Here is a 21785-nt window from a genome sequence, read left to right as displayed (position 1 = left end):
ACGAGATTTTCGGCCTGCTGCCAAAGTAGTCGCTATAAACGCATGTCAGCAGCGCGACTACAAAAGTCCGCAAATATTTCCTGCTAACGACCTTCCAAAGTCATAAAATTCACGATGACGCAAAATCCTGTTTATGCATTGATTACCGGGTGTAGCAGTGGTATCGGAAAACAGCTGGCCTTAGAATTTGCAGCCAGAGGGGTAATTGTCCTCGCTACTGCCAGAAACACGAGGTCGCTCGACGACCTGACAAGTCGACACAAGAATATTGAAGCCATACCTTTGGTGTTGGACGACCCCAAGAGCATTGAGAAATTAAAGGATGTTGTTGCCGAGCGTACCAACAACAGTCTTGATTTCCTAGTCAACAATGCAGGGACACATTATGCAGCAACTGCGATAGATCTAGACTTAACAGAAGTGACGAAACTGTTCCAAGTCAACGTGTTCGCAATTATGCACCTTTGTCAGATATTTTCACCGCTTCTCCGTCGTTCACACCACCGAAAGATCGTCCAAATTGGCAGTGTAACTCGCGATGTTCCTATGGTATGGCAGTGCGCTTACAATGCGTCGAAAGCCGCTCTTAGCCAATACACCAAAACTCTGCGTCTAGTAAACATCTATCAGGACATGGATATTCGTTTTTCTAACAACCTTTCAGGAACTTCAACCATTTGGCGTCGAAGTTATTGAAGTGGTTACTGGCTTTGTGCGCAGCAACATTCTACATCATGGATTACACGCTCCGGAAGGATCGCCTTATTTGGCGATCAAAGACGTCATTGAAGACTTCAAATACCGAGGCAATGCGAATGGTATGCCCACAGAAACGTATGCTAGGTCAGTCGTCAGTAAGTTGATGAAATCAAAAACAAATCCAGAGATATGGGAAGGCGCGCTAGCATGGACACTGTGGGCTCTCGTCACTTTGTTGCCGCGAAAACTTCTGGTACGTATCATTCCTCACACCAGGAACCGCGAGACTCATATGATGACACAGCATATATTAGTATTCTACAAATTCAAACTCAGTCGTTTGACAATCATTCGCAATGCGACCACAAAAGAAGATGCGCTTATCACTAGCACAAAAAGTCCATAATACAAACCTTCAATGCTTGAGGGAGAATTTGAGAATTTGAGAATGATGAGGCTGAAACTGGAGAAACGGATGGAGGACACTCACTTGCACGATGAAATAATCAACAAACCCCTGAGGCCATTTGATTGATCTGAAGATATATAATTTATACTGTTCTGCTCTGCTTTACTCCTTATCTGCGGTATGATATAGCTTGATTCTTAAGTTGATGAGCAGATATAGGTGTTCAGTTTTCTAAGAGCCCAAAAGAAATTCTCCTTTGAATTCTTTGTTCCTCTAAGTGAACTGGATGTTTGAAATGCTCAAAATATGGCTTTGAATCAATTTTATATTTTCTCGCAATGATTAGATTTCACGACTTAATATTTCCCCCAGCATAGACAAATTGCTTCATCGAGCATACGAAAATATCACCCAAATCATCATTTCAAATTGGCCAAGGAAGCCAGTATCTCGCTTATGAATCATGGAATAAGCATATATTCGACATGGTCTGCTAAATTTCAAGTAAAGTTCTCTTAGCTCCACCGTGTACTAACCTGGAGTGCAGCCCATTGAATCCAAACGATAATGACTGTCCAAATATTGGTTCTCAACAGTATCGTTAGTGCAAGGATCCATCGGACAGGACCTGTTGACGGTAGCTCACTCGAAGTTGATCTTATTTTTTAGTGTGCCTACCTTTTCCATCTCCACCTCAACCAAATCGCCATGTTGCAAGAAGGTCTTTGGCTTCATGAAAGCGCCCACGCCTGCAGGAGTACCTGTCATTACAGCCGTACCTGCTGGAATTGTAGTGCCTTCGCAGGTTATTAGTAGGAGAGAACCATAGCATATCAATAGCTTCATACCTTGACTCATGTGACTTAAAATCCTCTCGGGCGAGAAAACCATGTCATTCTGTAGATCTGCCATCTGTCGGACTTGGCCATTCACCTTCGTAACCACACGAAACGTTTGTCGCCCAAAAATCTCCGGACTTACCAGCGAAGGACCAATTGGTGCAAAATGATCGAACGCTTTGGCATAGAAGAATTGGCCACCTGAGTTCTTTGGCAGTTGAAAGAGGCGGCACGACAAATCATTTCCAACTGTGTATCCCAGAATGTATTCCTTCGCGTCTTGTGGTGAGACGTCTCGGCATTCACGAGATGTTACGAAAACAAGTTCGCCCTAGAGATTGGTCAGTTTTGAATTTACAAGCAATGTTCGAGGATCATCTCACCTCATAGTCCAGAAAACTCCTGGCGCAGAAATTGTTGACGGGAATATCTTCGTCCGGGTGCGCAAGAGACGCTGCAGGTTTTGTCCAGAGAGGTGGGTACGATGGAATGGTGAGCTTAGCTGGTTAACTAGGTTGATCCACGAATGACTCCATATACAGCAATATGACTCACCTCTGCTTCTGTGGCATGAGTCCGATAATTCAGGCCGACGCAATAGATAGGAAGACCATCATGAGGAACAGGCGCCAAAAACTACACTGCCAATCAGTACCTCATGTCTGTGGAGTTCTTGGTGAGGTGTGGCCATACCCGTCGAATCGTTACAGTTCTTGACCCAGTCTTAGTTGCAAGTTCGTCGAGCGACCCGTATGCATCAATACGTGTTCCATGAGGAGGTGGTCCATCTGCATTAGGGCCTATATCTGCAAAGTGAATATTCCCTTCTAAGCATTCAAAACGGATAAGGTGGGAGAATGGAGTCATTTTATTTTATTGGTTCCGATTGTAAGAGAATTGAGAGTATTCTTCGAGCGATTGTTTGTGAATTGTGAAGAACTCTTGAGGTAGGTGGTGGCTAATATAAAATCGAGTTCCTACAACTTCACCACCTGGTGGGCTAGTCGTACGCTAGACCAGAATAGTCAGCGGATACTAAAGATTGCTAAATTAGCGTCGGAGAATCTGGCATGGCAGAACATGTGCCGAGATGGTTGACAATTTCGCCGTGGGGTTTCGTCGAGATTACCTCATTCTTTTATCCTCCGAATTAGTAGAGCTGAGGCCAAATTCGTAGGATATGGATGAACCTGGTTTGGATACCAGCGCAGGCGTTTTCCAGCAGAGCGCACAGCTCCATGACCACCGCATTCGGATCCCGCCATCTCACAGCTTCAGAGTGTGCGATCGATGTATACGGTAAGTGGAATCCCTGCCTTTCGTGTGACAATTCATGAACTAAGGAATATCAATAGACACAAGGTCAAGTGTACGCCCATCGTCCATTTGGTTCTCATCTGCCTGGTCCTTTTGCTAAGTAAGAGATTTGTATCGCAGGCAACCAGGGCCGACCCGCGTGTTCTCGTTGCCATGAGCGGGGGCAGACTTGTACCTACTCAGTGCCGCGACGTAAGCCAGGTCCTCCTCGTGGGTCAGTAAGACCCAGAAAAGCCTTAGGTGAGTGGTTGAATGAGCTTCTATGGGTTTAACATGGAAGATATCGAAAACTGACAACTGTTTCTTTGTCACGCGAAGACTCCCACCGTCATGAGGTCACCTCCAACAGTCCGAATCCATCCCCAACTATACTATCCGCGATAGTTGAGAATGATACACCAGAAAAGACAGCGCCGCCACATGTTCAATCAGAGCCCTCTGAGACTCAAAACGGCCGCCGAGCCCTTACTGGGCTTGATATCACCACGGAACAAGAGCAGTACTTGTAAGATACATAACGTTTATTGTGCAAGATCTGTACTGATATCCACTTGGGCTTCGTAGGGTCAATACCTTCTTCGACATTATGTGTGATGCGAATCCGATCTTTTCCAAAACCCGATTCCTTGCCCGCTATGGCGAAGGTCATTGTAGTCCGGATCTCACGACTACGATGGTAGCAGTCACAGCCAAAATAACTAATATGGTACAATCAATCGACCGCTCAAAACTCGATACCTGCATTGACATGCTACTGACCTCAAGCTTACAAGATGATGTTATGATAAGTGACTATGCTTCACTCGATCAATTTCGCAAGGCTTGTATACTTGCATTTTATGAGTTCCACCAGTTTCCTGGGCACCAAGCTTGGATGCGAATCGGCAGACTAGCCAGGATAGCATATCGTGTGGGACTTGACCGGCTCGAGAGTCTCCGTTCACTGTACTACGACTGGAATACTATTGAGGAGGAGGACATGCAGGAGTGGCGATCTATCTGGTGGTGCATATATCGCCTTGATTCATACTCCAACATTGCATCCGGAACACCATACGTTGTTGAGGACAACCTATTCAGCACATCTCTTTTTGTGGCCCAGACACATATGTCGCCAAATGGCAACATAACAGCTGGAGATCTTCGCCTGCCACCCCGAAGCCAAGGCTTTTGGAGCATAATCCCCGATATCCTCTTAGATTCCGAAAACGCATTGATGAACATTCACAATGTCACTGTTGCCGCCATGCGGCAGGCTGGATCTATGGCGCGAGTATACTTCTTGCGATCGAAAGAAGAAAGCACCGCATATACGGCAGATCTCGAGCAGCAAATCTCCGCACTTCGCCTTGCACTTCCGACTCACTGGTTCAGTCCTAGACGCAACGCGTTCTTAAGGGAATCTCAAGATGCTCAGCACGGAAGGCTAGTTACAGTCCTTCACCTGCTCATGGCGCAGCTCATCTTGTCAGCCATCATTTGCACCCAAGGACAGTCAGAAAACTGGCTTGTCGCTTGGGAACGAGTTCTTGAGACTTGTCAGGATATTGCCTCCGTCGCAGCGAATTGGGATAGTGCATTTTGTCTAAAAGTAGATCCTGCCGTCGCATTCGTCAGTTTTACCGCACTCATCATGCTTGAGCTTCATAGGAAGTCGTCAGCATTGTCCGACCCGAATCTGGAGTCGAAAATTAGATCGGATCAAACGGCCCTTCGTTTACAACTTAACCATTTCGCAAAGGTCTGGATGCTACCAAAACTTTTGACTTGTCAGTGACCATCACCTTCGGGAAATTGGTAAATTGCGTTGCGCTAATACAATTTCTAGTGTCATTTGAAAGTTTTGCTGAATCCATTCCTGACCGTCTCCCAGAGGAAGATGTAGTACGTATTCTGTCGCGCTTTGAGGCTCCTTTGCACCCAAGATGGCTTCAATTCCTCTCTTCTGCACATATTATCCCCGAAATAGTCTAGTCTGAGCTCCTGTGTTGCTCCGCTGCTCCCAGTTTTGAATGAGATAGTATTGATGAATATTTTGCTACAAATAAGCAACTGTATACAGTATATTGATTAGGTGGGAAGATTCTGGTTTGAAATGGTCGCCAATGAAAATTGTGTGGTATCGGACACGAACAATATGAGAAATGCATTTGGCTATCTGCGTATGGGTCACGTCAATTGTGTTGGCCATTTTGTATAAGCCCACCGCCCCAGCCCGAGCTTCGAAGAGAAGTCGTCAACCACCTGATACGCAATATCAATGGATGCATTGGACAAATTGTCATCTAAATTTCTTTTTGCCAGATAATACGTTCACCTAGAAATCTGTTGGACTGTTTGAATTACGTGATCTTTGGCACCACGCTTAAGGACGATGCCTTGAAAGTCTTGTAGGATGTTGTCGAAGACTTACCTTTCACCTTGTGCACTTCCACGATGGGGTTGTTGGACTCTTTCCGTGCAAGCTTGGCTAGTTCTGACGCAATCGCTCCCTATATTTTTTTTCTATGAGTAAAGTCGTAGTCGCATAGATTTATGTCATACCTGGCTCAATTTTCGAGAATACCGTGCGCTATAAACGTCTGATTCGATACCCTAGGGCTATCACCACGGTTGCCCAATGCAGCCAGCTAGGCATGTATATATGATCACGGATCAACGGATATCATCTCTTCCGTATCCGTTTTCAATATACCACATCACCCCCATACTTCTACGTGCGAAAGACTGTCCTCGATATATGAGGATTAAGGCTTATATGAACAAGTGATCAAACTGATAGACACCTAGCCAACTCGTTACCTATATCATAATTAATAATAAGACCATAACTGTTTTTGTTTAATTATTCCTATTAGAAATCATTAGAAAGGCTAACGTATTTTGAATATAAGAAAGTCACTTGCGTACTTATTCCTTGTTAAAAGCATGAGCTTATTATCCCGCAATACACTTGCGTCTCCACTTCTTACCTGGCTTAGTTTTCCACGGAGTTTAGAGACACGGACTCGGTAAAGTGTTGTACAACCGGTTTCTTATAAACTCCGTTATCGGATTTGATTGCATGGATATGAAAGTTGAATTTCCCGAGTCTCCTCCCCGTCTGCCGACAAGACACTGCGGCTTTCAGACGAGATTGAGTCCATGTCTACGGCATTTGAACTCAATTCCATTAATATTCCCTGGCATCCGACTTTATGCGGTACTCCCATTGTATTCGAATTGTTATCGTTAATTATTAGCTCCCGCGAAGGAATGTTCATGATAGCAAACACCTTTCGGCACGATGTTTCCAGACAACGTCAGATTGATATATAAAGCACTGGGGTTTTTCGTCCCCTACGCGGGCAAACTCGTGGTTCAGTGGTTGGCAGTGGTGTACCACAGTTGGACATGGCATGAAACGCCTGACGCGAAGAACGTGGTAGTCCTTGGGGGTTCATTTGCAGGCGTTCAGTTGGTAAAACAATTGGCTGGGTTGCTACCGACCGGGTACAAAGTGGTATTGATTGAGAAAAACTCGCATCTGAATTACAGCTTCGCCTTCCCTCGCTTCTCGGTCTTGACAGAGCATGAGCACCAGGCGTTTATCCCGTATGATGGTTTAGCACGTGGCACTCCTGCTGGCATATACACCCGCGTCCAGGATACTGCAATCGAGCTCACCGAGAATCAGGTCCTACTTTCGTCGGGTGAAAAGATCGATTATGCCTACCTCGCTATCGCGACTGGCTCATCACAACCTCTCCCCGTCCAGGTAGTAGCCACGAATATCGACGATGCATGCCACGAGCTGCAAGGTGTGCAGCAGGCCATCAAAGAAAATCACAGGGTCGCCATTATAGGGGGCGGAGCCGTGGGTGTGCAGCTCGCCAGTGATATCAAAGATTTCTATCCAGACAAGGACGTGACACTCATTCACTCGCATGACCGGCTCTTGAGCCACTTCGGAAAGCGATTAGGCGACTATGCGCTGGTTGCGCTGCAGGACGAACTCAAGGTTCGCGTTCTCCTTAATGAGCGGCCCAAGGCCCCCGCTGTAGGGAATATGGCTAAGTCAGACACGCTGACATTCTCTGACGGCCGCAAGGAGCAATTTGATCTTATTGTAAGTGCCTTCTTTTACTCTTACGTGTGCTTTTCTGAACAGGGTCATATCTCTACCAGATCGTTTGCACTGGTCAGCGGCCCAACTCATCCATACTGGCGTCTCTACACCCCAGCGCCATCTCAACGGAAAACTCGCGCATCCTTGTTCAGCCGACGCTTCAAGTACTCACTCCAGATCAACCCGATTGCAATACAACCATATTTGCTTTCGGGGATGTAGCTGATCACGTCGGGCCACGTATGGCACGGGCGGGCTGGATGCAGTCGGGGTTGGTGCTGGAAAATATTCTTAGCATGATCCAAGGACGGAAGCCTCAGCGGACGTACAAACCAAACTATTTTCTCGAGGGGGCCATTAAGCTGACGTTGGGAAAGACGCATAACGTCATTTACGCAAATGAAGCGGATGGGTCCGATGTGATGGTCCCAGCAAGAAACAACAGGCTAGATTTGGGAATTGAAATGGCATGGAAGCAATTTGGGGTCGGTGCTGACTTCAAACGGATTTAGTGGAACTTTGCTAGATAGATTCCAACGTATAGGAAGTTGTAGAAAGCCACATACTCATCTCATTCGACATTGTAACCACATCGTTGAAGATATCGCCAAGACTGATGGTGACATTACAACAGCGACAACTACCTTTACGAGTCTGTAGTTTCACTGTCAGCGAGATGGCAAGCGTACTTCCCAGTCATTTATTCCTCCAAAGGCTACTCCCTCAACGAAGCACATTCTCCGATGGTATGGTAACATCCCTTGATGGTCAATCTTAGGTCCGCTTACAATTAGTAGTGTGAGGTTCGATATCTTAGCATTCGGGGCAGTCGTGGGTTTCAACTATATTGATAACACTTTTTCGCGTGCCAGTGAAGGCGTTCTTCAGGCAGTAAGCGCAGTGCCTCATCAACATTGTCAGAGAATCCTAACACATCTCCATAACGTTCTATGATGATCGAATGAATTTGGGTAGAACGATCGATGCAAACCTCGTCCACACCAGCACTTCCGATCTTCTACGCGGGCGAGACTAGCAATGCGCCTCATAACCTCTGAACTCCGGCGGAATTATACTCCATAGGTATCCAAAGCAGCCTTGTCCTCGACCATCCTTTTCTTCGCAGCCGGCCGGTAAAGCCCAGGTTGAAAAGCATTCCCTCCATGTGGCCACATGTGGCAACATTATGTGTGGGCAATGCCTTTTGACCTCGGCCACTGTAGCTTCCCCCTCGTATTTTAAAGTATTTGGCTGGGTAATTGACCGCAATAACTGCATTCCGTTGCTGTATCGCTAGTGGCTGGGACATGAGATGGTCGAGGCGTACAGTCTCGCATTGCCCATAGAAGGCATGAAAATCAACAAAAGCTGTGGCTTACAACGGTGTTGTTGTTGTCGTCGTGGAACATGGGCTCATCTGAAGTAAGTGACGGTAAGTGAATGAACCGCCGATTGGGCTAGCGCAAGTCTAAGTTCACAATCCATATCGAGCAAGTCAATCTGCACTCCAGGATACCCTTACAAATGTACCAGTACAGCGAATACAAACGCTTCCAAGGAGCGAACTACGTATGGAAAGCGAGCCTACCTCTTACTCATAGAAAAGGGTACGACCATAGGCTAGGGGTAGAGCTGTAAACTGCAGGTTCCAATGCAATAATTTCTTTGAAGCGCCAGGAGCCTTGGGGTGCAGGCGGTAGACACAAGGATTGGGGCGGCGGCCACTATATCGCACCTGCTTGTCCGCCAATTCTTGTACATACCACTGATGCCACTAAACGTCAGTGTGGGACGCTGAGATTAGTTAACCCGCGCAGCAACTTCCTTCTCACAATCAGAGCTGTAGATGGGAAAGGCGGAAACTTACATCTGGGGCTAGGCGGGACGGCGTCATGAGCGGCAGGGATTGTGGGTTACAAGCGCGGAATTTATGACCATCGCAGATTTTTCGGACTTTTGTACAGCCTGTTAAGTCCGTAATGGTTCTTTTCCCCCTATTGCTTAGCAGCCCCTACCCGCCCTATCATGACTCATCATCTTATCTAGATGTTAGAGCCGCGTGAATTGCGCTTTCGTCATGAAGCACTCCGCAATGTAACGGAATGCCCGAACCTACCGCAGCGGCGGCCTGTTCATCGGTCCACACGTGAGTTGGCTCGCGACGGCCTCTAGCGCTCTGCCGGTGCCGTTATTTCAGTCTGCAATGAGAAACGAACGCACTGTTTCTCCGCGTTCAAGCTGATAGTAGAAGTGTATGATGATCTTTCCTCACAGCCGTCCTTGCTTCTTCGATGCAGCGCCAAGCTTCACCTTTCGTTTTGAGTTTCGCCCGTTGGTCTACTTAGAGTTCGAGTCTGAGTGGATACTCGTCGTTGCTTGTGTTGGATACATCATGGAAGATGGGCCTAGGAAGTCATTTTGGAAACTCCATGGACGAGTCCACCATCTTGCGGTAGATGTGAATTGCCAATAATTTGATGGGGCGACCTGCGTTGTTGCCTACCGTTGGTACTGGTAGCTGCCGACCCAAAAAAAAAAAACTTACAGTCTCACGATCCGATCCGATCTGCTCGCATGAGCTATCGACTTCACTCGTTCCCAAGAGTATAAACAAAGAGCGTTGCGACTTCCTCTTCGTATCAAAGTCTGACTATCACCGCACATGTTCTCTGCTCGTTTGACTCGATCATTACGACTTTTTCAGTCCTTCAGCTTGACTCAACAGAACTCCCAACAGTCATAGACATGTCTTCCCGCAACGAGCCTCTTCGCGTGAGCGGAATATACCGCAATCTGCCGCAGTTTAACTCGAAGGTCACTGGCTTGTCCGCGATTGTTTGTGGTGCAAGCGGAATATCTGGTTTCCATGCCCTGCGCGCCTTGCTTGATACCCCTCGCTGGTCCTCCATCTTCATACTATCACGTTCCCCTTTGTCAGATAAAGCGAAGGCCTTTCTCACTGAAGAGCAGCTTTCTCGCATCACCCATGTGTCCGTTGATCTCCTGTCGTCAGCTGCTTCTATCGCCCGAGATCTGCGGCTCGCCCATGTCAAGGCAGACTACCTCTTTTACTACGCATATCTGCAGCCCAAGTCGGTGATCGACCCCATGAGTCCAGGAGCAGTCAAGGAATTAATCGAAACCAACGTTCCGATGTTTCAAAACCTGCTGGATGCACTACCTTTGGCGGATACCATACCTCGACGGATCTTGATGCAGACTGGAGGTAAAAATTACGGTATGCATGTTGGGCGTGTGCGCACGCCTTTGGTCGAGTCCGACCCTCAGCCACGTCACATCGCAGACAACTTCTACTATCATCAAGAAGATGCCATGAGATCATTCTGCGAGAAGTTCCCTGGTACTGCGTGGAATATTGTCCGGCCATTTGGCATCGTTGGTTCCGCTCCAAATTCGCCACTCAACATGTTCATGTGCTTCGCGGTTTATGCAATTGTTCAAGCACAGAAGGGGGAACCAATCGAATTTGGCGGTGATCTCGACGCATGGCAGTTCGAAGCAGCTCATTCAACTGCACGACTGACAGGATACCTGAGCGAGTGGGCTGTCCTCGAATCTGACTGTGCCAACGAAGCCTTCAACGCTGTTGATGGAGTGACACTTAGTTGGGACAGATTTTTCGGGGCCTTGGCACAATGGTGGGGAGTGTCTCGTGGGGTTGTTGGCCCTGACCTGAACAGTGCCAAGTATGACAAGGTCATGACTCTAGGTGGAGCTGACAAAAATCCCCTGGGTTATGGGCCGCCAAAGGAAATGAGGAGACGATTCACCATTAGGGATTGGGCTGAGGACAAGGCCAACGAGGAAGTCTGGGTGAACTTGATGGACAGGTCTCAGGGCACGCTCACCTGGAATCCTTTCAAGGAGAACAAAGACGCCATATTCAACGGAGACTTTGCATATCTCTCATTCGGCACTGCTTCCCTGAGCAAAGGCAAGAGATTTGGATACAACGGTTCTGTAGACACTCTTGAGAGTGTGCATGAGATGTACATGGAGTGCGAGAAGATGGGAATGTTGCCAAAGATGGAACAAGAACTTGCCGAGCCTTTGATTTGAGTTCTTAGCAGAGTCCTCGGCGCGGCCAGAAGCAATCGCCCAAAAATATTGTCTTTGTGTGAATCCCCAAATATAAATAATAATGAACGTGGTGAGTTGCTTTCTATTTGCCATGTGACAACGCTCCGCAAGACCGAGGAAAGGTAAGGTTCTTCTGTGAATTCACTGGACCTCAAGGAGATCAGAAAGAGTGGAAAAGTCTTGAAATCTTGGAATCATGTCGTTTCTTCCGCCGGTGAAGACTATCTTGATCTGCGAACAGTCGTGACTTGGTCATCAGCCAGCGACAAATCAAGTCGGGATTAATGAGATGGGACCGGGCGAATGCCGGGCTGGTTCTCCAGGTTGGACAGTACTACGGAGTAGTTGGAGCTAGCTTCGAAAAGATGAATGGACTTTGCTGCCTTCTCAGATCTCGGCCAGACATGAGCGGACTTCGACCCAGAATTAATTAGACTAGACTAACTTCAAAACCAGCCCAGATGACTATTCCGAATTGAATGGAATCTAGCTCGGATGCATCCGTTCATGGCCTGCCTATAGTCGGTATTACAAGTGTTTGAGCGACCATTGAAGCGTTTCCAATAAATACAGACATACTGTCCTACGTAGTCTAACGTGTCCGCTAGTCCAAATTTCCTATAGCCTGTGGGGCTGCAAGGGTCCATAGTACGTATACTTTTACAGTAGAAGTTCGCTTTGTCAGCTCAGAGCAGTTGCTATCAGAACGGATAGATGCGCCGCACAGGCACGTAAACGGGTATCTAACATTTGGTCTTGAGAGGCGATGCTTTCGGGGGCTATTCTCTCCATGGTTCAGAACCCGAGACTGGAATGGGAGCGTGCCACAATGAAACTTGCTTGATTTGTTAGCCCCCAGCAATACGGCATTAGGCTATTTGCTTCAATATTGACCTGTTATGAATATTCGCAGTCGATAAATTAAAATAATCGCAAGGTTGAACGGGCTTGGTAAATGTGCCCGAGTCTGCCGTGCTAAATTCGTATACAAGTCCTTGAATTGCTTTTGAGACGAAATCCGATATTAATATTCCGTAGGAGAACTTACTTGGTCTATACTAGCTCTTGTTCGTGGGGACTGAAAGTCAACGGCCAAAAGATACTAAATCGCAGGATGTCCAATACAGAAATGAAAATTGTAGGTCGAATATATGTCGTGGAACTCTAGATTGTCTCAATCGGCAGCAATGGTGCAACTCTGAACTATGATGTAGTTTCGGCTGCCACAGCCCTCTAGGAGCAACTCGCCACACATGGCCCTACAGCATAGGGACCTCTCCTGGTTGCGCACAGTAACGCCGCCGCTGTCGGTATCTATGCTGGTGGCCGTATTCGCACGACCAGTACGAACGGTTCCCTCCAGAACCTAATCGACATGTATTACAGTGGCAACTCACCCCTCCAGGAAAGTAGTGAGTCGAGATTCGTATTCCACCTTTAGGCACCGTACGGGCTAGTATCTTTCCAACGGCGGGGTGGGTGCGTAGAGTGTTCTTCGATCATGGCTTTTAGGCAGGGCACAGCCTGCGCCTCCTGGAATGTCACTAAATTTAAGTCCTGATTGAATCAACCATCGACCTCATCTCGAAGTTTCTCCAGTACTCTCTCGTTCGTGCACAAATGATAAGGAGCTGCACTCAAAGTAATGCCTGTAGTGTCAGAGCCGGTTCCAATGCTATTTCCACATGCGTCAGATATACTCGGCGCGCCGATGCGAACTTCGGCCTCCTCGCATCGTAAGGGTCACTACTTGTGTGGTTTTACCGCTCACGAAAGCTACATGCGGCAGATCACTATTGCCCTGTACAAACTGCGTATCGCATGGAAAGAAATACAACTATTGGCCTACCACCGGTCAACGGCAAATATGGTTGCCCGATTCTGTTGTTACAACTCATATACATCGGAATCAGCACAGCCGGCTGCCGCGGAGCAGGGAGGTTTGTTGGCTGAGCTACGGGCATTCCCAAACCCTGCACGATACTTGAACAAATGCGACGTCCAGAGCGCCAAACAACAGCAGGACAGAAAATGCAGTACCTTCTCCCTGTTAGTTTCACTACGCAACTGCAGTTCGACTCCAGTGGAACTTGAGTCAGCGTGCTTCTGGTGTGAGGCCCATCCCGAGCGAGTGTCCATGGTCCAGGGCTCTCATTTGCGTTACATCCAGTTTACCTTTTAGCTCACACCCACTTGCTCATCGCGGTGAACAGTGAAATATTTAATGGAGACGGTTAACAGATGTCATATAACAAGAAAAAAGTATTTCGCTTGCATATAAGTTAATATCATGCGGCGATTGGTTCTGAACACAAGCATCTGAGACAAAATTACCCAGTAAAAGCAAGTAGGAGGACTAGGGAAACGGAAATACCTGAGACTATTCTAACCAAAATCATTGGCGACACTGCGGTTGGCGTGAGATAGCTCGATGGAAATGTCAGACCAGGACCTGGTTTCAACATCGATGCCCTTTCTAGCGACCATGAGACAGTTTTTGACTTATTTTTTCCCCATTGTTTTCTAACTTATATTAATTATATACCGAGCTGACCAGAAACGTGATGCCTCGCAACTACTGTGCCACGATGGCAGTGACTAAGAGGAAATGGACCCCATGAGGATCAAAACAATTCTTCTGCGCACCCATTGTCTTGCATCCTTACTTACGACTCCAATCAAATTCCTTGGCAGCTGCTACGTTGGTCCTGTTTCCCATTTCCAGATCTTCCACAGATGATGAGCTCCTGTCGCTTGCGTAATCTGCCTTGATTCTCTCGACAGACGGCGGGCTTCTCGCAGGCGCAGCTCCGAAGTTGGACATTCCAATCTCTTCCTCCAGCTCTGTTAGATTGTTTCTCTTAGCACTCTTATCAATGGCACTGTCGTGTCGGTTCGTGCTGCGATGTACAACGACGGACCGCTCGACGGCAACGGACAAGTTATTCTTATCAGAGACGGTCGTCTGTGTACCTTGATTGTCGCGCGTGGTAACGTATTGGACGATAATGGCGTCGAAGAGGACTGCACCGAATGGTGTTAGTTAAGTCTCACTCGCGTTAAATTAGATTGCTAGGGGAACACTCACGATCGATGTTACATGACATCAAGCACACCCAACCTGGCTCACCATTGAGAGCCATCATAATAATGATGTTTCTATATTTCTTAGTGTCACAGTTTGCATCTGGGTAGGAAAAGAAATACTCACAACGCGCAAGTGATTGTTGATGTTACAGCACCAATGAAAGTTCGAAAGACGAGATCACGAAGCTTTGCATTTCCAGAAGTCTTGTCCATATTGAAAGAATATGTGCTTCGAAGGGGAATCAAAAACAAGATAGTGAGATAGACCTACACCAGTATTAGCGAGTACACGTTGCAAAAGCCAATTTCTCGGCAAGCACTTACGTTGACAGCAAGATCGAATGAGACAAGTGGGATTAATACGGGGCGTTGCATGCCAATGACACACTTGCCATTCTCGATGTAATCGATTCGGTAGATGAAGTTAAATATCCCAATGATAGCAAAAATACCTATTGCCGTTAGAAGAGTTCATTATTATCAGAACGAAGAGACGATGTAACCTACTGAGCATCACAAATGAGTTGAAGATGTACAACTTGGATTGTAGTCGCGACTTTCTGCCACCCCATACAACAAACTGAGCGTTGTTAGTAACATGTCTTCCTTGTCAGCTGTTGGCGAATTACTTACGGCTTTTTCCACCAAGAAGAAGTAGATTAGCTATCGAAGTTAGCTATAGCCCACGTCACAATCGGCTACGATATCACATACAATCTTCGTTGATAAGTAGCAGGCTAGGCATAGAAAGATGGCGGAAGAGCAAAGCGCATTGTCCGAGTTAATTCCAGGGCCCCATCGCAGCACACTCGCTATGGCAACAAACAACCAAGAGTCTGTGTAAATGGCAAAAATAACTATTCAAAAATTAGTAACATAACAGCTTATTTTGATTCTACTACATACGCCAGCTGACAAGTGGTAATCTTCTCCACGATGTGATTGCGTTGAAACGTGTTGCTACGAACCGTCAATATACTGGATGTCATATGTAAGCAATAAAAGTGAACCAACCGAAAAACGCTGATAATAAGGTCAATGACAAAATAGCGAGAAGAATGCTGAAAACGGTGCCAGGCAAAGGTACTTGGTATAGCCCATCAGTAGACAAAGCCTCCGCGGCTATGTCGCGCATACGAGACAGCATCGTGACTATACACTCCCGCGCTTAATTAAACGAGCGATATGAAGAAAATTGTGGGAACACTGTATAGCATCCCACGTCGAGAAAAGAAAAGTCGTACGATAATCGTACGATGTCCCAGTGCCCGGAGCGCATGGCTCAACCTATAAGGGAAGTCTGCGCTCGCAGGAACCTCATGGACTACCGGCTGGACTCGGCGTTCTCCATGTTGACACTATTAGTCTAAAGGCCAAAATCTCAACGCAAAGACTGCTTAGGGCCCGAGCACACCTGCTTCGATCGCCCAATACGGTGACTGACATGAAATCGCAACACTAAACTGCGAGTCATCTTGACGTCTACCCATGTGGGAGTCCCCCAAATCAATGGTAGCGGCTGATCACAGCCAGTATCTTGCGGAGCGGATAGTCCTTACTTAGCCCGTTTGTCGGATCTGAGAGCCGTGCTAGCCTTTTTTCACGGACAAGAACTCACGAAACGATCAGCTTGGATTACAAGGCGAGTCAGTTAGTCGTTGGCCTACTGTCTTGACTAATGCAGCCGTACGAATTCGGAAGTCTCTACCTTCGTAGGGAAACTCCTGTTATGCTACGAGGACTCTCAAAGTACCAGTTCTGCGTCAACCTCCACACAAATTCGAGGGGCAAGTGCTGATGATGAGGAGTGTTCTCATCAGTCCTCAAATTCTATTGTTAGGTAATTACATGCCATGCTCAGTAAACGATGCCTCAAGCACTAGCCCTGGCGCAGTATGTTGATTGGTTCGCGACTACCACAGCCGCGTAATTAGCTCGAGCGAAAATGGCGGACCGTCTAAACTCAAAGCCTTTGGCGTTGGCTCCCGCTCTTCGAACTCAAATCTATCATTCAGCATTATCAGCACCAAACAACGAGTTCTTGCCAGGTACAAGAGCTAAACCGGCAAGTGGTGTTTGGTCAAGGACCGTTGTGGCTTTTCTTTCCAGCATCGCCGGGTGATAGCTAGCATGTTTAGAAGCGAAACTCATCAACAATGTGGCCATCTCGTGTTCATTTCGATGTGCTTACCACCAAGCGTAAAGCCGCAGATGGGCGGGACCGCTGTATCTACTTTCGCATACACTCGATATATATGGAATCAAAGCAGCCGCGTGACGGCTACGAGACGCAGAGCGAGCACAGGCGCCCGTGTGCAGCACAGATGGCACCACGTGGCGAACAGGGACGGGAGATATCCCGATGGCATTGACAAGCTTGACAAGCAGATGCCCGACATCCAAGCCACAGTACCTGGACCCGCCACAAGTCTGCAAAGCATTTGCATTTGAGGCCAGAACACCCCGGTGATCACCTAGCGTCACGTTTTGACCCCTTGGCTCCGCATAAGGTTGGCGGCTGGACTAGCTTTAGTCGGTATGACATGGTAGCAAGCTAGAGCGGCCTTGCCTAGATGCGAACCGAAAGATTGGTATCGATAAATGATTGGTGAATCTTCATTGAGTGGTTATCTGGGACTTGGCTCTAGTCCTCTCACCATTGAATACCACCGGATCTTTGCCGGCCATATTTCCATTGACAAGAACGCGAGGCCTCTGTAACGGTCAATGTTGAAAAGGTATGTCCGGTGTGCGCGGGCTATATTGTATGGACAAAGGTCACCTGGCCGCAACAGTCTCGCCCATCTAGCTATATATTACAAGGTCTTTGACTGTTCAGTATGTTATCGCATTTTCGTCAAGTCTGTATATACATATCATCCTAACATGGCACAGCTTGTATTCTGCGCCGCCGGATTCCAAATTGGCTGCTCAACCTAGGACAAGCTACAAGGCGATGCATTATAAACAAAGACACAACACTCGTGCTGAATCCTGATGGTGGTTTCTGACTTTGTTCTTCTCTTGATCTTCATGGGAGAATCCAGCGTTTACTGCAATACTCTTACGCTTAAACAGCACGCTTCTGGTATTTGTCAGTGTACGATGTGGCTTAGGCCCATACGATACCGAGCACGATAGCCAGGTGACAACCAGATATCAACTTCGTGTGCTGAAGAACTTGCAAAGTTGCCGGAAGTATGGACTTTCTGACAAGCTGACCTGATTGACTACCTTGGGAATAAGGACACTCATTGATTTTGACCAACAGGTAACGAAGAGGACTACGAGAGCTCCCAGCAAAACGACCGGCTTGGGTGACTGCGGTTTCCCGCATATCTTAGCAACCTTGTCGTCAGGGCCAGTCCGCGACTATATCCTGTCATCTGTAACGCTTCGGTTTAATTGACTTCTGTCATAAAATGAGTCGCCTGAAGAAAAGAAAAATTTCCCCCAGTTCTCATTACGCAGTGCCACGCTGCCGGCACATAGGAGCCTCCCAGGTTACTTCTGATAGCACTGGCACCTGATGCCCGTCGGCGCTGATATGCCCAGCGTCCTGGGCCTGTACCGGGCACGACAGAGGGGCCGTCTCCATCACAATAAGCTATCACACTTGACACCTACAAAGCTCGCCAGAAATTACCATCAGAATCACTACGCGCCTGCGGAGGACTTCGGATGTGCTCGCTTGTGATTCAGCCTCCTGCAAAAACGTGAATTTGTGGTTATGCGGCTTGCAACCGACCATGGCCCATGGAGTTACCGTGTCCACGAGATGGTGACATTTATTCATGTGACGACTCGAGGTTTAAGTACTAATAGGTTGACAGTGGCATTGCACGCAACATGAATCTCGCCTGTCCTAGTGCGGTACATGGTCCGGACAAGCTGACTATCGAACCGGCATAGCTGAAGGGTATTTGTCATTTGCGGTGTGACCAGTATCGAAAACCATCGAGGTTGCTGTTGACACCTAGTTCAGAAATGACATGATGCCTTCTGTGCAACATCAGCTCCGGCCCTTTTCCACGTGGATAACGATTTACTCGGCGCGGGAGCAGAGATATACGTGATGCTGTGGTAAATCAATGGTTCAGGCCGTCTCCGGGACCGATCTGCATATACGGAGTACATAGTTACCGGGCAAAGAAGGCAAGCATTTAGTGCGGGGAAGGTAGCCGATTGTGGAGATAGGTGGCTTTGTACGCTGATATCGCATCAAGTTATAAGGGTTCAAGTCAGCAGGTTCAATCACCGGCAGAAAACCGACCAAACATTCGTGCTGAAGAGACCAACTGGACTAATCGCAGATCGCGCTAACGAAAACAATAGTTGGTTGCTGAGAGTTAATTTGAACAGTCACAGTACTGTATCATTCGGCAGGTTCGGGTAGTGACATGAAAGAAAGAATAATCCATTTTAAAAAATAAAAGTATGGGCATTTGAACCCCTGAAAAGCCCCGCTCCTGCTGCGGCGAGCCAATGATGTTACTTCCATTTAGGAAAAGTACGTACCTCGACACGAATGCAATGTCAGCATGCAGCGTCAGCATCCAGTCCTTTTTGATCCGCTGGGCAGGTGGGCAGCTGTGTCGCTGTCTATGGTTGCTGTGTGTCCATACGGGTGCGCTGCATTTCACTGAGGCGAGAGAAACCTGGCAACTTTCCATCTTCACCTCGGATTACAGCCATAGCCATAGCATTGATGGCGGCGAGTCCAACAACGCCCTGTACTGCAATACCTAATTTCGGCACATCCTTCGCACTACTGCGATAGCCTGCCGCTTCATCCGATCTGATCCTACCTCAGGACACGTCTTTTTGTGGTCGCGTCCCGTCCAACGTCAACGTCGGCCCCGCTGAGCTGCGACACCTACCCAAGCCTTCCAGGGGGTCAGAGAGCATCCCATCACACCAGCAAAGGAACACTCAACTGGCCAACAGGAACCGGATACTCACAACCATGGCGCACACAATCGTACGATCGAGACCTAGTGTCGCCAGTATCTTGACTTCTTCGCGTGGCCTGCTTCCCTCCCTCTCGATACCCACGACGTTGCTGCTGGCCGCGACTCTCCCCATGGCTTCCGGACACGACCACGATTCTACCAATATCCCCGAGGGTGAAACCATCTCGATAGATCCAATTGTACGTCAATCTGCCCCCAGGCGAACCGATTGGTGCGACTGCCCCCGTGGCACATACCGTCGTTGCCACTACCGCTGCAGAGAGAGGATGCTAATAGGATATGGACTGTAGGATACGACATTATGGATTCACATTCTCATCCAAACCTCTGCCTGGGGAATCATCTTCCCTATAGGCATGGTTCTCGGTGTAGGTTTTTTCTTTCTCTCTTCTTGGTCGACGTTTTCTCTCCAGGAGACTGCTTCTAACTATATTTCGACGTACAGATTGCCAAGAACCGATGGCATGTCCCCGTTCAAGCTCTCGGAACTATCCTCTCGCTGTTGGGCTATGCGCTCGGCCACATGCATGGCGGTCGTGAATTCCTCCACTCCAACGTCCACTCCAAGTTCGCCACCCCGCTCATGTTCCTGCTCTTCGCCCAGGTCATCATGGGAATCTACTTGAAGCTACATCTGGAGAAGGGCATCAATGGCAAGATTAGACGCTTCGTGAAGCTGGGACACGGCATTGTTGGCAAGGCCATGCCAGTCCTTGCCTGGACCCAGATGATCTTCGGCGGCATTACTGCCCTCGGCTTTTGCCAGGGCGAGCATGTCGGTCAATGTGCTGCTCATTTCATCATGGGTGGTGCCTTTATCGCTTACGGTATCATCCTAACCATCGTCCTACTCGTCGGTCAGATCTGGATGCGCCGCACCGGCCGCTCCCAGGAGTTCTTCGACAGCGCCGTCATTGCCGCCTGGGGATGCGTCAACACATTCACCGAGCACCGCTGGGGGACCGCCTGGGTCAAGAATGACTGGCAGCACACGACCATGGGCGTAATCTGGTGGGCCGCTGGTCTTGCTGGTGTCTGGTTGAGCAAAGATCGTGACGGCCGGCCTCAGCGCAACTTCATCCCCGGCTTCGTCATCCTTATCACTGGCTGGGGTATGAGCTCTCACCCTCAGGAACTCATGACTAGTGCCATGACACACAAGATGTTCGGTTACACCCTCATGGCAACTGGTCTTACTCGTATTATCGAGGTTTCCTTCGTCTTGCGCGACCGCCAGGGGATAGCTGAGAATGGTCGTGAGACCAATAGCTTTCAATATGTTCCCGTCTTCGTAAGTTCTTTGCGCCCGCCCTCTAGTCACTTGTTCATTGGTGCTGACCTTTGCCTAGCTTCTCTATGCCTCGGGTTTCCTCTTCATGGGTGCTACGGAGGAGCAGATGGCCCTTGTTGCCGGCTCCAGCATGGATGCAGTGTCCTACATCCTGATCTTATACTCGCTCGCCTTCCTGGTTTTCCTATTCACCATGATACTTGTACATCTCTACGACCGTAACGCCAATGTCGACGAACTAGCAAAACCCGAAGCCAACGGTCGTCTGGGCCCGCGTCTCAACGGTCACGTCCCCGTGCGGGATGCTCAGGAATTCGAGCTTGAGGGCTTGATGAGTGATGACGAGGACGACGCAAGGCGAGATCGCGCTCACGCTCAAATGCACGGACTTGATGATGACGACTTAGAGAGCCCAAGCACGTTGGGCAAGAACGAAGAGCGTGTTGCCCGCTGAGAAGGACTCGTCAGAGGATGCTCTAAACACAAATCGAACTAGATGAGCTAGCAAAAATTGCGCGTTAGCATTTCCTTGATTATGCATTATCTCGGCGTCCGGGTTATGGCCTTGCATGGTTGTTTGGATTTGAAGCTTGTCGAACATAATAGACCTTTTTTTACGCAACAATCACACTATACCTCAGTAGCCACTTAGGGGGCATTTGGGAAATGATCGCCATGGCTGACCACCGTCCCGGCTCAGTCGCCTCTCGGACATTTTCGTGATTGGGGCGCATCAGTCGAACCAACTATTGAACTTCCGGCAATGTGATATCACACGGCAGGCACGAACACATGGCAACGAAGAGCTTGTTTAGTCTGACATTGTATAGTTGTATGTTCTTGTGGCCCGTCTCTAATTGGCGCGCATCTTGACACAGGTCACAAGCTCGGAAACAAGTGCCTGATGTACCCCAGACCGACTCCATGAACCTGGGACTATTGTCGCAAACCCCAGGGTCAA

At 48.2% G+C, this 21785-nt stretch overlaps 8 protein-coding genes across 8 annotated transcripts; 6 read left to right on the top strand and 2 right to left on the bottom strand.

Moving 5' to 3' along the window:
- The first annotated feature begins 58 nt into the window (after positions 1-58).
- BKA67DRAFT_557511 (1-acyl dihydroxyacetone phosphate reductase) lies at positions 59-1464 on the top strand. Its single transcript, XM_046102263.1, has 3 exons — positions 59-615; positions 665-952; positions 1004-1464. Exons 1-3 carry the CDS (start codon positions 115-117, stop codon positions 1103-1105), a joined length of 891 nt encoding a protein of 296 aa, XP_045962477.1. The 5' UTR covers positions 59-114; the 3' UTR covers positions 1106-1464.
- A 286-nt stretch (positions 1465-1750) lies between these two features.
- On the bottom strand, positions 1751-2814 carry BKA67DRAFT_656449 (fumarylacetoacetate hydrolase; the record flags this gene model as incomplete). The annotated part of the gene is made up of 5 exons (XM_046106941.1): positions 1751-1905; positions 1957-2278; positions 2331-2444; positions 2503-2583; positions 2641-2814. 5 exons carry the CDS (start codon positions 2812-2814, stop codon positions 1751-1753), a joined length of 846 nt encoding a protein of 281 aa, XP_045962476.1.
- An 868-nt stretch (positions 2815-3682) lies between these two features.
- BKA67DRAFT_209314 (uncharacterized protein) lies at positions 3683-5323 on the top strand. Its single transcript, XM_046095475.1, has 3 exons — positions 3683-3769; positions 3820-5033; positions 5093-5323. Exons 2-3 carry the CDS (start codon positions 3851-3853, stop codon positions 5236-5238), a joined length of 1329 nt encoding a protein of 442 aa, XP_045962475.1. The 5' UTR covers positions 3683-3769; positions 3820-3850; the 3' UTR covers positions 5239-5323.
- Positions 5324-6550: 1227 nt separating this feature from the next.
- Positions 6551-7884, top strand: BKA67DRAFT_591317 (uncharacterized protein; the record flags this gene model as incomplete). The annotated part of the gene is made up of 2 exons (XM_046104699.1): positions 6551-7372; positions 7432-7884. The coding sequence occupies 2 exons, from the start codon at positions 6551-6553 to the stop codon at positions 7882-7884; spliced, it is 1275 nt and encodes a 424-aa protein (XP_045962474.1).
- A 2233-nt stretch (positions 7885-10117) lies between these two features.
- On the top strand, positions 10118-11452 carry BKA67DRAFT_656446 (uncharacterized protein; the record flags this gene model as incomplete). The annotated part of the gene is made up of 1 exon (XM_046106940.1): positions 10118-11452. The coding sequence occupies one exon, from the start codon at positions 10118-10120 to the stop codon at positions 11450-11452; it is 1335 nt and encodes a 444-aa protein (XP_045962473.1).
- A 1666-nt stretch (positions 11453-13118) lies between these two features.
- On the top strand, positions 13119-13655 carry BKA67DRAFT_533398 (uncharacterized protein; the record flags this gene model as incomplete). Its single annotated transcript, XM_046099694.1, has 1 exon — positions 13119-13655. The coding sequence occupies one exon, from the start codon at positions 13119-13121 to the stop codon at positions 13653-13655; it is 537 nt and encodes a 178-aa protein (XP_045962472.1).
- A 480-nt stretch (positions 13656-14135) lies between these two features.
- Positions 14136-15707, bottom strand: BKA67DRAFT_656445 (uncharacterized protein; the record flags this gene model as incomplete). The annotated part of the gene is made up of 9 exons (XM_046106939.1): positions 14136-14497; positions 14562-14632; positions 14685-14827; positions 14885-15012; positions 15068-15140; positions 15194-15223; positions 15275-15417; positions 15467-15520; positions 15575-15707. 9 exons carry the CDS (start codon positions 15705-15707, stop codon positions 14136-14138), a joined length of 1137 nt encoding a protein of 378 aa, XP_045962471.1.
- Positions 15708-19526: 3819 nt separating this feature from the next.
- On the top strand, positions 19527-21278 carry BKA67DRAFT_591315 (uncharacterized protein; the record flags this gene model as incomplete). The annotated part of the gene is made up of 4 exons (XM_046104698.1): positions 19527-19712; positions 19824-19901; positions 19979-20824; positions 20883-21278. The coding sequence occupies 4 exons, from the start codon at positions 19527-19529 to the stop codon at positions 21276-21278; spliced, it is 1506 nt and encodes a 501-aa protein (XP_045962470.1).
- Between the last annotated feature and the right edge of the window lie 507 nt (positions 21279-21785).

The sequence above is a fragment of the Truncatella angustata genome, assembly GCF_020726525.1.
Source record: "Truncatella angustata strain MPI-SDFR-AT-0073 chromosome Unknown BKA67scaffold_2, whole genome shotgun sequence".
Lineage (NCBI taxonomy): Eukaryota > Fungi > Ascomycota > Sordariomycetes > Amphisphaeriales > Sporocadaceae > Truncatella > Truncatella angustata.
Note: the sequence above shows the minus strand (reverse complement) of the source record. Positions and strands in the feature narration are given on the sequence as shown.